The sequence below is a fragment of the Belonocnema kinseyi genome, chromosome 4, assembly GCF_010883055.1.
Source record: "Belonocnema kinseyi isolate 2016_QV_RU_SX_M_011 chromosome 4, B_treatae_v1, whole genome shotgun sequence".
NCBI lineage: Eukaryota > Metazoa > Arthropoda > Insecta > Hymenoptera > Cynipidae > Belonocnema > Belonocnema kinseyi.
The window spans coordinates 99,300,438-99,318,439 of NC_046660.1; the positions used below are offsets into that span (position 1 = coordinate 99,300,438).

Sequence of the window (18,002 nt, forward strand, 5' to 3'; positions counted from 1 at the left end):
TATTTTTCCCGCAGTTAATTCAGCAGAATTACAGTCCGAAAATAAAAAAATATATTTCATTAAGGAGTTCTTCTTGCTACTTAAGTAAAAGAGTAACAACAACGCTTAACTTAACAATTTAGAGGTTATGCTTCACATAATTTACCCTAGTGTTACTGAACTGATTGATAAATAAGTCCGAAATCATTGGTTAATCAGTGAAAGGTCTAACTACTATTTCAATCAGTGAATTTTTTACAGATTCATATTTAGAGAGTACACAATTTAAATGCCCCATTTCTTCAGTCGGAGGTTTTAATGTAATATTACTTTTTGTTGCAGTTATTCGTTTATTAGTTGAACAGTTTATAATATTTGAAGTATAATTAGGTTATATCATCCAGAAAAAATAAGTGATGTACGATATTGCTTGTGAAAACTGTATAAACTATTAACATCAAACTAAAAAAATTTAAAATTATGAGAAACTAATGGAACTTGCTGATATATTCGCAAACAAACGTGATTTTCTAGTTACCTCAAGTTATGAGTTGCATTTAAAAAATTATAAATATTTTAAACACTTAAAACAACAAAAACAAAAATTTTCCTATTTAAACATTATTAATTAAGCCACACATTAAGATTATGATATAAATTTTCTATATTTAAAAGAAATTGTTCAAACAAATCAAAATTGGCCCAAGAAAATAAAATTGTACAAAAAATTATTATCAGGTTGCAAAAAATAACAGTCAGAGTAAGTAAATGGAACTTATTGAAATACTGCAAAAACTTGCGATTTTCGAGCCTCTTTCTATCACAAGTTAGATTTTAATATTTATAAATTGTTTAAACAATAAACAAAAAACTTATACAAAAATTTACTCTTTACATTCACCAATTTAGATACAGCATTAAGAAAACACAAATAATTCTTAATATTTTGTGAAAACTAAATTTTGAATTAAAGAAAAATAGTTTTAACACTTAAAAATCATTATTTAAATTCCATACAATTGGTTCATTTATTTATTAATGAGAATACATTAAGTAAAATGAGGAAAAACATATAATTAGGGCCAATATCCCGCAAAACTTTCATTGTCCTAACATGGGCTGGTTTTTAGGGCACCATAGGAATTGAAAAAAAAATAATGATGGATCTATATTTTGTGTGCAGTTTTCATGAAAAAATAAATTGGAAACCCAGCTTTTTTTATAATTTACACATTTAAGAATGAATTGAAAAAAACATCCTTTTTTCAGATGTGACTGCCATGAAAAATGTCAAGGTTCAATATTAACTGAAAGTTACAAAAAATTCGAATAAACATCCTGGAGAAACGAATTTTCCATAATCTCGTTTTTTAATATTAGTGCTGATAACGGTAGACAAGTTCTGGACTGGAATAGTATATTAATCATCCAGGAGCAGAAGAGGGACTTTTTCGAAGAGTTTGGACAAATGAATGATTTCAGACATTTCGCGAAATACAGTTATGATTTACAATTTTACATGGCCGCATTAAGGGATTGGATGTAAGGTCTGCAATCCGAGGTCCCGGTTTTGAAGGGACCCCCAAGTTCTTCCTCAACTTAAAAAAAATTGGTATCAAAATTTAGAAATTTATTATTTTAGTTCTCTACTGAGATAAACTACTTCATAACTCTAATTTTTATTACTCTACTTATTCTATAATGTTTCGATACTGATATATCATAATTTATTTCAACATTTGAATCTAAATATTGAGATCATATTTTTGCGATTGCTAAAGCGATAGCTTGCCCTATTGTTGGGGTTTCGATACATTCGTCATCAAAGTGTCAAACCTGAGTAGGATTCCAACACTTAAAGTACGAGCATCAGAGGAGAACTTTATTATGATTTAAACTTTAGTTTTCTCCAAAAATTATTGATTTAAATTGAAACAGGTTTTGGTGAGGTTTTCGATGAGTCAGAGCATGCGAGTTTGATTTTAAAATTCTTTTTGACTAAAAATATGTCAAGAAAGTGTGAAAGTGGTACATCTGAAAGAAAACAAAAAACAGAGAAGAATTCGAAATCAAACTTCCAAAACTGACAACTTTTATCAGTAAGAAATCTAAATCAGTTATAACTGATAACAATCAAGCTTTTTTTTCTTCTTCTCACTCTTCTGAAGAAAATGAAAATTGTGGGGACGTGAACAATAAAAATTTAATAACAAAAGTTAACGAGAATACATAACGGAGATCACCATGTTTGTGAGTTTATAATCTAAGTGAAACGACTGTTGAATGAACTGTGTGAATCATACATGAAATTGTTAATTAAATTGATTGTACAGTAATTTAATAAGAATTAAATAAGAAAATTATATTAAAAAGCGTAAGAGGATTAGAAAGTTCAGACAATGACGAATCATTAAAAATAACGGATGCACAAATCGTAACGATGAGACTGTAGAACTTCTGGAATTTCAAAGATATTAAAAAGTGCCTCTAAACTTGTAGATTTTTACGCTGAAGATTTGGAAGTTACCTTAGCCATTGAACTGGAACCATCCGTAACTATTTTGAAATGTATGTCAGATTCAGACATAACGTCGATTTTGTCTGAATGTGTATATTGCTTTTAGACTGTTCTTAATTACTCTTATTACAAATTGTGAAGCTGAACCACCTTTGTCAACTCTGGCTAGGGTAAAATCAAAACTTCGTTCAACTATGGGTAATAAAAATAGTAAGTGGTCTCGGTGTTTTGACACTCTAGAAAGATAATCTAAAGTCATTATCTTTGGGAGATCTAATAAAAGAATTCGTAAACGCAAAGGCGTAAAGAATTTGTTTCTTAGATGTATGAATCTATAATACACATATTACTAGGTGTACGGTCAGTAATAAATATTATTGTTCAAAATCAAGAAAAAACGAAAAGTTTATTTGATAAATTTTATGAGCCTTATTTATTCATAATTTATTTTAGTGTATGAATTTTACCAGAGATTTCTCCTAGGGGGGCACCAAAAAATGTACAACGCTGGGACTCTAGTTGCCCTAATCCGACTCTGGCGATTTATGGTTACTTGCCATAAATATCCTAAAAATGAATTTAAAAATTTCTATAAATTTCATGACATTGATGGTAATGATCCGCCATTTATAGAAATTTTACAAGTAAATATGGTAAATTTGCATAAATAACCCAAACTTCAATTTCAAACTTTTTTATAAATTTATGGAAATTTAATGAATGTTTTGGTAATGTATGATAATATTACGGGTAATTAATAATAACTTACCATAAATTGCCTAAAAAATAATTTAAACATGTCTATAAAGTTCTGGATATTTTCGGTCATTTGATCCGTATATGGTGATTTGTATGTGGTGAATTTCCATAGATTGCCGCAAAATTTAATGATCTGCAACCAAAATTTCCTTACAGGTTTTATTGTGAATGGGCTCTTCAGCGTAAAATGTGAGCACATAGTAGCACATTGTAGAGCACATAGATGTATAATTTTTATTATTTACCTCTGACCTCACTTTTCACTCTCTATTGAGTCAAAAGTACTTTTTACTCCCTAGGTTGTAAAAAGTAGAGCTTTAGACCCGCTTCATAGGAGTCGAAAAAGGCTGATATCATGCATGTATGTATCATAAAGAGTAAATTTTTACATTAAAAAAAAAATGAAAATTGGATTCTTCATCACCGTCAAAATTTCAAGAACAAAAAAATTTGTGGCTCAGAAAATCACGTTCAAACATGCGCTTCCAGCAAACAAATTCTCCTTCCATTTTCTCAAAACCTAATACTATTTTTTAATAAAACTTCTTAGCGTCGATTTAGCAACTCAGTAGTTGGAAAGTAAATTTTTACGTTTTTTAAGTTAAAAAAAATATTATTATAACCGTCCATAGTTGAAAAAACGTGCCCCTCGAGCAAAAGAAAACTTTCTCCCTAATTTTTCTCGGAATATAATAATATTTTCTAATCAGACATTTTAGACTAAAGTCAGCACTGATTGATCTCAAAAATAAATTTAAATTTTTTAAAACTGAGAATTCGATTTTTGAAGGCATTTTTGTCTCAAATGTAAAATCATGAGAATGTGGCTTAGGACTTTATAACATGCTACTTATCAACTGGTTAACGAAAAACGTGCTGACTTGTTTGGAAATATAACAAAGCTGGGGAAACCCTTATTATATACTGAGGAAAAGAAAGTTACAGTCATAAAATTATTTTGTTGAGCAGTTTTTGTTTCTTTTATAAGAATTGGCCTGTGATTGCTAAAGAAGTGGTTGTTGTAAGAAAATAATTTATTCGGTTCAGACCACAATTTTTTTAAGTACCGTTTGTTACATGTACTAATGAATTTGGTTGCTTGTACCAAAAATGCGGCCGCGCATGAGCATACTCCTGATGTTCCAGTTTTCAATATGGAAGATATCAGCTATGTGGAAAACAACGTATTGTTGTTTTGATCTGTGATGTTTTTATACAAAAAAAAAACAAATATTCATTGTTAAAAGAAAAACTTAAAAGAAGGGAAAATTATTTTATTCAATAAAATACATTTGAATTGAGAAGAAGTCTTTTGTTTAATCACAATTTCGTCGATAATCATGAATTATCCTGATGAATTATAATGGTTATTAATTAAGCAAATTCTTTGCAAATTGAACGCATTTGATTAAATCGATTCTTTTTTCTCATTTTAGAATTCTCTCGTATAAATGAGATATTTTATTATATCTACGAAATACCAATTCTCCTTCATCAAAGCCATATCGTCACTTCAACAAAATAATTGTATTGTTAGTTCAAAAATATAGTTAATTGTACTTCATATATATGTTCACCCAAAAAATGTTTTTTTCAGCATACAAAACTTTATATTTGGCTCAACCAAACGGTTCTGTTGCATCTATAGAAACGAAAACATATGTTTGGGACGATAAAACTATATTTCGCCCAAACAAAGATTTTTCTCAGTGCAGTGTTTTGCAGTTTCCACCCTTCAGTGTACCTCGCAAACAGTTTGAGGTAAGCATCCGATGTACGTAATGGTATCTAACCGAGAAGTAGGTGCAAGTGAATCAGGAAGAGAGCTGCCAGCGAAGGTGGCGGCACAAGTGGGTTGAAAATAAGGGGTTGGGGTAGCTCGTACACGTGTCGTGCAACCGAGACACCAGTGTCGGATACTATGTATACGTTACAGTACGGATGGGAACGGTAACGCGAGGAAAATGTTGGGATGGGGCACGTTGATAGCTGGCCAGGTCAGGGGTGGAGCTACAAGTGGTGATAAACGAGACCGAACTCTCGTTATTATCCATTAGGGAAGGCAAAACAACGCCGTCGAAACCCGTATTCGACCCGTACCGTTTCTGGGATGTAAAGATCTGCTCTGGGATTTGCAAAATGGAAACAGTCAAAGTCGTTCAAAAAATAAGTGTTGTCTCCGAGGATCGAATAATAAAATATAGAAAGTCATATTGCTCTTTTTCATTGCACTTTCTTTGTCATATTAAAAATAGTCTGCCTTTTTGGAATTATAGCATAAGGGATATTTTTAGGGTTTTGTAGGTATAAATCGTAAACCACCCTTTAGAAACAAACCATCCCCTCTTCTTCTCGCATAATAATATTAAGTAAGTTTTTATCTACAGTTAAAAATTGGTGGATTACTACTGATGAATTTACACAGTTACTTCATTTTGTATTTGATATTTTCTTTAACAATTACAATAGATTTGGAATAGGTTTAGTGAGAAGCTACGCAGGTGACACAGTGATCTGACAATCACGTCACAATCAGGATATGAAGCTGATGCAAAGTATCATTAGTGACATTTATCTCACGATACAGGAAACAAGTTCATTTCAGAAAAAAAAAATATTTATGATATTGCTTTTCGTAATGCGTCCTCTTATTATCACGTCAAATATTGTTTTTTTTTTAAATATCTTTATAGCAATTTTATTTATTAGATTTTTCAGTTTTTTACCTTCAATACATTATATTTTTATATCTTTATTGCTGCGATTCAAGTTGTCAAATTCCGAATTTTTATTTTTGAAAATCGTGAGAGGAAGTACACTACCGGCAGAAAGTTTGGGTATACTTAATTTAAACGTTTGAAAGTTCATACTTAACTTTGAAGATGAATATTTGTGCAGTAATTGAATCTGACTTTGTAAATAGCATCGCTGGAAACATTAGAAATTTTCGCGACGAATGCTTCCATGTTGAAATTATTTTAATGAACGAATAAAAAAAAATATAGTTTCAAAGTTGAGTTTTTTTGAGGAAAATTATCATTTTGATATTTTGATTTCAACTTTTTTGCTAAATCTAGAAAAGTGTTCCTAAAAATTTGGATAAGTCATGAACTCTAGAAAAAATTCTACTTTTAAATTCTGATTCTTCATCATCTTCATCATTTTATACACTTTATAATTCGACAAAAAATTTTTTCTCAATTTCAGGTTATAAGCCAAGGTGCAATCTTAATGTGAAAATATTATTTATAATTAACAGAAGTTCTTACTTGCACTTTCACCACGAAACTATAGAATACTGTCGATTGTTCGATATCTCCGGACTTTTAGAGTGCTTCTTATTTTAGCAAATTGTAATTGCAATGATTCTCACTTTGTAAAGTTTGACATATGAAACTTGCAAGTAATAAGTAAAAAAGAGAATAGTTCTACGCCATCTGTGGCAAATTTTAGGAACTTTTACACTAACCGTGCCCAAGTTCGAGCCATTGGAAAATTCAAACTAGGCCCAGGCTAGCGGCTTCCAGTCTTAACCAAGTTTGGAACCGGGAAGAAACTTGGCGTCTTCTGCGTGTTTAAAAAGCCCCGTTTAGCCCTCTTTAGAATGATGGTCCCCGACAAGGGCCTTCGTGGGTGATCAACGCGGGTAAAATATACGAGGGTCCCCAAAGGGGGCCCAACTCGTTTGCCCCCACGGCTCAACGATTAAAATGTCCAAGTCCAAAGGGTGAATATTTTTTTGGTATTACAAATTTTAAGGTTTCATGAGTTCAGACATACAAAAAATTAATTCCTTTCAAAAATTTGATGACTCTATTGTGAAATTCGAACTCTGAAAGTACCCGTGCAGAAATTTCCCAACTTATTCCCAAGTTCGGATCTGGGCCCGGTCGGATTTTCCACATGTGGCCCGAAGGGGGCAGATGGTGTGGCTCGCCTCAGAACCGCGTTGGGTCGTGTTAGGTTAAACAAGATTATGTAAAGTATACTGTTGTCGTCGTGATATTTTTTTGTTTACGTCGAACTTAAATGCCAAAAGCAAAACATATATTGTGAGTTTATGTTTTTCCGTTTATTTCAGTCAATAATTAAAATTTACAAACAAGTTTTAAATAAAAGTAGTATATTCTTCAATAACACACATTTCATGTTGAATATATTTATATCCTATGGCTGATAGCTTTCGAGAAAATATACCATAAATTTTTAAAAAATTATAAAATTGTAACAAAAATATGTATTTTTAAAAGATCTAAAAATTTGTACCATTTTTTGGAATATTTTAAAAAGATTCTTTAGCTATTTATATGGTCAAGATCGAATGTCATGCATCGCAGAATTAGTGACTTTTGAGATTTGGGACGTCCAGCTTCATTTGTTCCCCGCAAACTGTACGAAAATCATTTCCATTCCTAAAGTTCTACGTCAACTTCCTATGCATTCACATTACTTGAAAACATTACTTCATACAAAATATATGAAATTCCGGATTAGCGACATTATAAATTAAATGCTTTAATATTTTCTCGGACATCATTACGCTTTTAAAATCTCATTACACGTGCCACATGTGCGTAAGTCAAACAATATACATTCCAAAATAATATTAAAAAGGTTAAAAAATATTTATAATTGAAATTCATTTATGAATGTGTGTGTATGATAGTTCTAAATTTGAACAATGTTTTTTAAAACATAACAGTTATCTCCGAAGTGCAAACTGTTAAAGATAAATTAAAGGAATACAAACAGTGCAATAATGTAGGACATTGAAAAATTGAAGTTTCGTAAAACACAAAGTCTGAAAAAATATTACTAAAAAAGCTTTTTAAATTTTACTAATTATAGAAATAAAAAATAAATGGGCCAGATTGGGCACCCATTTTTGATGCCCAGATCTGGGCGCTGTCGGGTAGGGCGTTTCATTTACGGTCTAGCGCTACCCTATCCGGTCCATATTTTTCCCGATCGGGGCCCGACCGGCGTCCCACCAAAATTTCTGCACGGGTATGGATATTCTACGGTGTTATCCGAGAACCAAACCAAATATTGTTGTATTTTTTGTTCACAATATGAGGGAAACCGCGAGGGCTCCATATTGGCAACTATGAGGGCTCTATGATGGCAACCTTGAGGGATCCATGACGGCTACCATGAGGGTTTCATGATGGCAACCATGCGGGCTCCATCATAGCAACCATGAGGACTCTATGATGGCAACCATGAGGGATCTATGATGGATACCATCAGGGCTCCGTAATGGCAACCATGAGGGATCCATTAAGGAAGCCCATTCTGGACCCCGATGGATTAGCATGTCGTTGCCATGAGTGAATTCATCTGGATTGCCTTCATAAGCTCCCAAGGCTTGAGAGTAATCCATGCGGACCCTTACGGGGCTCTCTCATTTTTTCCTTTATATTCCGTTAGGCAGATTCACTTCATCGCAAGCTAACTTCACTCCGTCGAGTGCTAAAGGGAAAGATTTGGCACCAAATGCATAGGACAAAACTTTATTTTTGAAATATATTTACGATAAATAATAATTATCATGATTTTATCATTTTATTATTTTATTTAATCGTTCTTAAAAAATAAATTCCAAAACTTTTATACAGAAAAAATGAGTTTTTACGGAGATATTAACAAGAGAGTGCTAATATGGACTAAATCCCATGTATTTGGTCCATTGTATACCCTCAACAGACATCGAAGTGAAGTTAGCTAGTGGATAAGTGAAAATGCCAATTGTCACGGAGAAATAATAAGCAAACCGATTATGCTGTACATCACCCGCACACTTCTCGCAGGAGAAAAAGGGACAGTCGATCACAGTGCGCATGCCCGCTCTGATTTGAGCGTTGGCTTCTAACGTCTAAGTTTAGCAGTAAATGTACAATTAACGCAGTCAGAACGTATGTACGGAGATCGGTCTCCTTATTATTACTCCGTGTTAATTGTATATCTAATGTAATCTGAATATCATCTTGTATAAATTGAAGGTTAATGACGAATCTTAGACTTTTGGCTGCCAAAAATTAATATTGCACATGTAAATATTTTTTATGAATTTTTCCAAATTGTTAGCAACACTTTTCACACTTAAAAAATTTTAATTTTGTCAACATAACTTTTGACTTTGAAACTAAATGTTTTTTTAACTCATTCACTAAAATAATTCAACGTAGGCTTATTGTATACGAAATTTTTAAATTATTCAAATGGTTCTGCTAACAAAGTCAGATTATTTCTTGTCCTGTGCATACCGCATGTTTATTTTATATTATTCTAACCTTTATATCGTCTAACCTGATCTAAAAGTTTTCCGTTTGTAGAGAACAAAGCATTTCTATTAATATAAAATAAAAATTTCAAACCACTTTTTATTTTGTGTCTATTTATTTATCCATTTTTAAGGTAAGGTAAATATAATTTTCCTACAATTCTTGAGAAAATTTTAAAATATTTTAAAAGATTTCAGAAAAATCAAGTCAAAATTTCAACAAAAAAGTTAATTTGCAACCATATAGTTGATCAAGAACAGCTAAATTAATCAAAAAAGACGAAATTGTCAACATAGTTACATTTTTAACAAAAGAGATGATTTTTTAACTAAACAAATTAATCTTTAACCAAAAACTGAATGTGTAAGAAAGTAGTTCAACTTTTGAAATATAGTTGAATTTGAATCAAAGAAAATTAACTCCCAACGAAAAATGTAATAGTTCATATTTCAACTGAAAGATATTCTAATTTTTAATTAAAAAGATTTGAATTGTTTGAAAGAATGCGATTTTTTAACAAAATATATAAATCATCAACCAAGGCAGATTAATTTTTAACTAAAACGTTACTTTTTTTAAAGGAAAAATAGTTTCAATACTAAACAAAATTTTGAATAGCTATTTTGTAGTTTTATTTATTTTTGAGATCACTTAATATATATTTTTCTAGGTTTCTTACGAAATTTTGAAAAGGATTTTTAAAAATTCCAAATTTTTCGAATAATTATATAGAAAATTTGGAAGAGGATTTTTTTATTTTTCAGGATTTTACCAAAATTTTAAAAACAATGAAACTATTTTAGAAGATGTCTAGCGCATGTAGAAGTTTAGAAAAAATTTCCTTCAAAAATCTTTCCGATTGTTTGCTGGCGATTCTGGAATTCTTTTGAAACAGTTTAAAATCATTTTAAATTATGGTTTAAAAATTCTTTTTTTTTTTTAATAAAAATAATTGGGAATTTTCCCAGTCATCTTAAGAAAATTATTTTATTCTGTTAAAAACGATCAAAGGGGATTTCATTCTAGGGGATTCTTTCCACTAAATCATTCAATCGGTAGTAGCGACAGGCGGTGTGTACAAAGGGCAGGGACGTAATAAACGCGAGCTTATGACTCGCGCTTACAGGGAATTCCTCGTTAATGGGGAATAATTGCCAGCCCCAAACCCTAGCACGAAGGAGATTCAGCGGGTTACCCGGGCCTTTCGGCCAGGGAAGACACGATGATTCCTTCAGTGTAGCGCGCGTGCGGCCCAGCACATATAAGGGCATCACAGGTCTGTTTAGGTGTTGGCTTACTAAAAGAAAATAGTTGGCTTAATTATTAATTTCTTCAGTGTTGATTTAGATAGGTATTTCGAAAATCCGTTCTACAAAAGATTATCAGATGTAACTACTTTTTCAGCATCTTATCTTACTTATACAATATAAGAGCTGTCTTACTTTTCTTGTCTTATTCCTATAGTCCTTGGTTCACTGCAGAAAAAAACAAGAAATTAAAGCATGTCTCAATTCGCAGAAAAGAAAACTTGGCACTTCTCTCTTTTCGATTTGCTCTTTATATCTGGTCCGTTGAGAAAACCTTGCGGCAAGATTTTCTCAGCCCTGAGACTGACGTCTCCAAAAGGTGGTTGCGAAAAGATGCAGCACCTCCATGGCTTCCAAAAGGAGAAGCAAAAAGAGGCGAATGGGGGTTAGAAGTAGTGCCGCTGCCATCAGTCGCTTTGCCTGACCACTTTATGCGGTGAAGAAGTGCCGAGCTCACAGCCAATGCCTGAGGGCGTACAGTACATATATATCCATTTATACGATATAAGTACACATGTAGAATATGTATACATAGTCCCAATTTTATATGCCAATTACATTTATATTCAATCGCATTAATAAAATAAGAAATAATGTAACAATATTAGGTATTTGTCCGGAGATTTCATACAAAGTTCAACATTATAAAATACAATAATGGTAAAGTCCCCTCTAAAGCCACTTTCGGGTAAATTCCATCATGGCTGTCAGTGTGCGAAAACTGTCGCGCAGTGATAAGTGGTACTTTAACAAAAGTCAACAATTTCTCGAATATTCGTGCCAAATTATAACCAATTGTCCTTTATGTTATGCAAACCAACGCGGTACATATTAGTTTGATTTTTTTATCATAGAAATTGATGTTGCCAGTAAAAAGTGCGATCAGTAAATTGCGCAAAATTTATATTTTACAGATACAATAACAGCCAACTTTTAAATTTTTAGAAAGTGACTTATTTTTTATTGCAAGTAGGCTGTTCTTGGTTATGAAAATTATTCGCGGTAATAATTTTTTGCTAATCATACTGATATAGGATTTTGAAAGAAAGCGAACATTCGAGATTTGTACAAAGTTATTTTTTTGTCAAACGGATGTTTGTCAATCTTGCTGTTTACAGGCATTCTAAATATTTTAGTAAATATGCATTTTAGAAATATTGGATTTCATTGCCAAAATTTTGTGTATCTCACACAGGACATTGATTGGATATTGTACGGGGTAATATGTAACGGATAGCCCGGGAGATTCTTCGTACATTTTTCAGAATATCGTATGTCCTGCCAAGATACCCTAGGGATATGCCAAGGATATCCTTTTGTTGTGAGGATATTGATTCAAAATTTCTGTATATTTTATGATATTTGTATGCGTTTAGAATAATCTGACATGAATTAAGGGTTTTTGTAGCATTTCATAAATTTGAAGAGATTTTGAAATATTTCAGGGGTCTTCAAAGAATTAAAAAAATTCTATCAAGCTTCAAAGAATTTCTTTCAACTTTAAAATATTTGGAAGGATACATAGCACCCTATATGTTTCACCTATAGGTGCCACCTATAGAAAATATCATAGGATCCTATAAAGGATCCTATATAATATATAGGTTCCTGTATAGGATCCTATATAGGATACTGTATATGTTTTTGTATGGTACCACGTCCAGATGCGCAGTAGTATTCTATGGCACCCACGGCTGCGCAGACGTTTTTTTGGTCCTCCAGGAACACATGGAGACATATGTACCATTGGGTACCATGAGGTGCCATTATTTAGGTACCATTAGGTACCTTATTATTAGGGACTGTTCTATACTGGCACCTATATAGGATCCTATGTCATTTCCTATGGGTGGCACCTATAGGTGATCTATTCTATGTAGGTTTCTATATAGGATCCTATATAGGAACCTATATAGGAAATTTCAGCAGGGGAGTTTATAAGATTGTAGGATATTTTAAAAGATTTAAAAGAATTTAAAAAAAATTCCAAATATTTCAAAGCTTTTGTAGGAATTTCAAGAGACTTTATAAGATTAACAAAACTTTCAATAATTTTAATGATCTCTAAAAGCTCTCAAGAGGGTATTTTAATGAGTTTCCCAGGATTTTATAGAAATTAAAATAAGTCAAAGGATTTGAAGGAAATTATTTGAGGCCCCTGTATATTGAAAACCATTTAATAAATGAACCTATGATTTCGTAAATTAATATAGTTGCACTAGGAATATAATTAAGCCAAGTTTCAAACAGAAAAAAATAGGTGGGAACACTTGTCGTATTTTGCCTCTTATATAACATCATAAAGTCAAAGAAGTGAAAAATATTTAAAAAGATTCCTAGAAAAATTAAACATATTTAAATAAATTGAAGGAACTTTAAAGAATTTGAAATAGCCCAGGGTATTTTAAAAGATTCCAAGCATTTAAAATAGATGTTAAGAAATTGTGACTATTTCAAACGATTTGAAATATTTTAGTACATTTTCCAAAATTTCAAGGAATTTTTAATAGATTCCTATAAATTGAAGAGATTTCAAACATTTTCAAAGATTTCGGGTTTTTTTTAAAAAGATACCAAGGAATTTTCACTATATCTTCATCAATTGAAGATATTTCAAAAATATTTAGGGTATTTTTAAAGGTTCCATATAACTTTTAAGAGCTTATAATATTCCTAAAGATTTCAAAGAAGTTAACATTTTTTAGGATCTTTTAAAATATTGAAAGGAATTCTCAAGAAATTAAATGATTTTAAGGTATTCAAAAAAATCAATTTTCCAGAATTTATTTTTATTTATCAAAATTATATGTTTAGAAATCGTTTTTATGCTGCAAAACATGATAATAAATGTAAAATATCACTTTAAGTTTCTTGTAAAACATCTATAAAATAAGAAATAAGAGGGATATCGATTATTTTGCTTTTTTCAACTAACTTCATTTCATGCAAATAACATTTGTATTGCCGGATGGCAAGCTAATATAATATAAATTTTATTATTTTAATGAATATTTTTAGTTTGGATTAGCCCATCAATTCTTCTAGGAAGAAACATGCGCTTCCAGATAACACCGATTTTTTTTATGATAAAATTTTCATTTCTCGAAGTGTATTCAGTAATCTCCAATTATTAAGCAATTTAAATGAAGAAGTTTTAAATTCTAAAATTAATGAAAAACATTTTTGTTTCCGGATAAAGTAAAAATTTGAGGACATTTAAAAAGTGATTATATACGTTCGAAGTTATAATTGGAAACAAGAAAAAAATGTAATTAATAATCTACTCCCTAAATCTGAATTATTTAAATTTAAATAATTACACAGGTCTGCAAATAATGGGGTCATGTCAATTGTTGGAAGTGGAGGGTCATTTCCTAAGTAATTTCTTACGTTGAATCCGAATCCGGGGTCAGAATTGGCCCGTCAATTTAGGCTTTCAAGATATTTGTGATTATGTGCCCAAAAAATGGCGCTTTTGGCTACTTTTAAGGTTATGTGCAGAAGAGAAAACATTTTTTTGGATTTCAACAACCCCGAACACCTCCAAATACAAATTTTTAAGGGAAAACACCTAGTAAAAAATTTCTGCCTCAAAGTATTTAAAGCGAATGCTCAAGACATAATGGGACATATCCCGTAATTTCAAATTGGCATAACTCGGTAAAGAAAAATGGTAATTGAACTCTGCGGTTCTCAAATTAAAGAGAAATAGCAGTACTATATGATACAACTAAAGAAAAAACCCCAACAAATTTTGTGTCTTCTGTACATAACCTCAAAGTAGCCAAAAACGCCATTTTTTGGGTACTTAACCTTCTTAAAATCCTAACGTGATCGGCCAATTCTGACCCCAGATTCGGATTCCACGTCAAAAAATACTTCGGAAATGACCCTCCACTTTCCAACAACAAAACCATGTTGGCCTGTGTCATCAGTCAAATTCGACTAATTGTAGAAGCAAGAACTCAGTAACTGATAATTGGTAAAAAATGGCGGAAGGTAACGAAACTAATAATTGGTTGGTCAAAATCTACCAATTGGTTAGTCAAAATGTACTAATTGATTAGTCAAAAATGAGACGCTTTAGGAGATACGCGCATGTCCGTACAGCAGGCACCCATTGGTTCCTTATATCCGGCCTTATTTAAAATACTCCTAGAAAAAAGATGAATAAAACACAATGACTATAAAACAAGTTTAGTAAAATTCTCGAGAATACTAGTAAGGTTAACTGAAATTTTGGTTGATTTTTCTAGATTCTCAGTAAATTTAACTTAATTGCATCATAGTCATTGTATTTAACTTTGTTTCCAGTGTAAGAAAAACAGCAAAGTTTTAACATAAAAAATATCAAGTAAAAAATGTTTATCTCTAAGACTTTAAATCGTTTTTTAAATTACACAGTGAGATTATTTTTTAATACGTGGCACTTATCGCAGCAAAGAAAAGAAAATTACAAACTAGAGATCATTTTTTTAAAACAAAACCCCCTCATTTACCCTAAAATTAAACCGGTGAACTACTGCAATCCCGGTTGCAATATAAAAAACTGAAGCGAGTTTCTCATAACTATTTATTATAAACTCACAATTTCTCCGTTGTAATCGAAAAGTCTGAAATGCTTCTCGTGGACTTCTGTGATAGCCGGTTTCTTCTTTGAAATTCCCTCTCTCCTATTCTTTTTAGTCTGTTTGAGTAACAAAATATTGTTCTTTTTTTGTGCGACAACGACTTGACAGTGGTTACGTTTAGTAATTCACTAATGAATTGGTGGTTCTTGGAAACGACTAATAAAAATTAGTCATCTTTTTGTCATATTCAATTGGTAAGGTACAAACAGTAGCCCGTTGACTAATTCATTAGTCAAAGCCTTGAAGGAAATTAATTATTCAATCAAAATTGAGTGTACTGTTTGAATTAGCTAAATTGTAACTAATCGAGATTTAGCGAGTATTTTGAAATTCTATAATTAATTCTGGAAAAATACTGACAAATAAAAAATGTTAATAAAACTGCGTTACCAATTTATTGTATGATTACATTTCCACTCATTCAAGTATATTCAACAATCTTCAATTATTAATCAATTTAAATGTGGAAGTTTTAAAGCATAAAGTTACTGAAAAAAATTATTGTTACCGGAAAACGTAAAAACACGGAGAAATTTAAAAAGTAATTATATAAGTTTGAAGTTATAATTGCAAAAAAAACTATAATTAATAATATATTTTGCAATTCTATATTTATTTCTGAAAAATGCTTGTACTTATCAATTAGACCTTAAGCTTTCTTCTGAAAGATATAACGACATAAATTTTAAAAAAGGTAGTCAGGGATACGTTACTGATTGATATTTAATCGACTTTAATTGGTTTTATTTTGATACAGATCCAAGCGGAAAAATAATGTACAGTTTATACGTACATAGTGTGAAATATTACATCGACGTGTCCAAATGACAAGGTGCCATCTCGGTAGGATGAAATAAGAAGGTGCCATCTCGGCGGAACCAAATAAAAACATTCCCTACTTCTGAGGTCGTTGGTGTTCCCAATAATATTTATATGGGATTCTTAAGCTTTCATGTTTCGACGCCCGAGATGGCACCTTTTATTTCGTCCTACCGAGATATTAAAAATAAAAATTATGTATTATACTTCACATTATATTTATATAATTTTACCGCATTGGGGGATTATAGTAAAAATAATTAACAGATATGATATAATTAAAGAAAATACGCATAATAAACCTTGTAATTAGGAAAATTCACAAAACAAGTGAATAATATTCCAGGGACATGACATTGTCGGATTTTTTTATTTTCACCTATGCATATACGTATTACAAGTTCATGTATCTGACGTACTTGGTGTATAAAACCAGATCGTGAAAATAAGCTTACAGGTTTCATTTGGAACCTTCCTTTTTCTTCTAGCGTTTCTCCAAAGTGAACAGAGAAATGAAATCAAATAAGTACGATAACCTCGCTTCATCTCATGTGATGCCTTGGATTGGGTCGAAGGTGTAATGCGGTGCCAGGAATAGAAAACACCGATTTTTGTCGAGGCTAGCTATCAGGATTTTATGAGTTTTTGTGGAGAATCTTCAAAACTTTACTCCTGAGATTCAATAGGTCAGTGCCACGATGGCAGTCGAACATTACGGAAGAATAGTTCAAAACTGTTCAAACTTTATACCCAACGAACCATCAAATCTACTCGGGTGCTTTTCTATATACATTTCAACGAAGGAGGAAGTTGAATACTGAAAAACAAGAGATACCGATTTACTTATACATTTATTAGCAAGTCTTGTGATTCCCATCAAATAGAGCTTGGTATTTTACTGCTGTATAATTAATATTCCTAAGATATTAGGATTTAGTGGGACGATGGTCGTGAGGGCTAAGGCGTAGACGTTGGACCCACTCCGTCGGCTTGCGAGTTCGATTCCTACCTCGCACTCTGGAAGAGCCTCGGCGGCACATGCGGTGAACACTTAGTGTAGCGTTGTTTCATGTCCGGAGAGTCGTAGGACTGGTACCTCTAAAGAAAAAAGTTCTCTAAGTACTTAAAGCTGTTGCTCTTGGTGTTTCGGAACCCACTTTAAAACTGTAGGTCCCCCTTCTACCACTAAGTAAGTGTGTGGGTGGTGTGTAAAGGAATAGGGAAAGAAGGTGCAAGAAAAATGTAAACCCTTAGGGGACAGATTAGAAGCTTCCATTCCAAGATATTAGGATTTTCATTTTCATTTAATTAATATATTCTAATTATGTACAATTTATTAGAAAATTGATTATTTCTTAATGCATTTACAGATCAACAACTCGACAACTGTTATTTGGTGATTGTGAATTCTCTTCTGTTAAAGCTCTTTCAGCTTTAGCGAACGCATTTTCATCATGTATCTCGTGCTTTGCACTCATTTATTTATGTACTTCGACCTGAGATTGATTATTTAGATATTGCGAAATAAAGTAAAAATTGTAATATTTATCATGATGCCTTTATTATTTATTTCTTATTTTTTATTAAATTTTACTCTTTGCTACTCTAAAACATATGTATCAGTTAACAAATTTATACTATTACAATTCAACTTTACTCTATTAATTTTTTGTCATGCCTTCCGTCGTTTTCCGAAAAATGTAAT

At 31.7% G+C, this 18,002-nt stretch overlaps 1 protein-coding gene across 1 annotated transcript; it reads right to left on the reverse strand.

The window, feature by feature from the left end:
• Positions 1 to 2,979: 2,979 nt before the first annotated feature.
• On the reverse strand, positions 2,980 to 8,639 carry LOC117171021. Its single transcript, XM_033358066.1, has 4 exons — positions 8,478 to 8,639; positions 6,526 to 6,579; positions 3,267 to 3,389; positions 2,980 to 3,064 (listed from the first exon to the last, which is right to left on the reverse strand). The coding sequence occupies exons 1-4, from the start codon at positions 8,637 to 8,639 to the stop codon at positions 3,047 to 3,049; spliced, it is 357 nt and encodes a 118-aa protein (XP_033213957.1). The 3' UTR covers positions 2,980 to 3,046.
• Between the last annotated feature and the right edge of the window lie 9,363 nt (positions 8,640 to 18,002).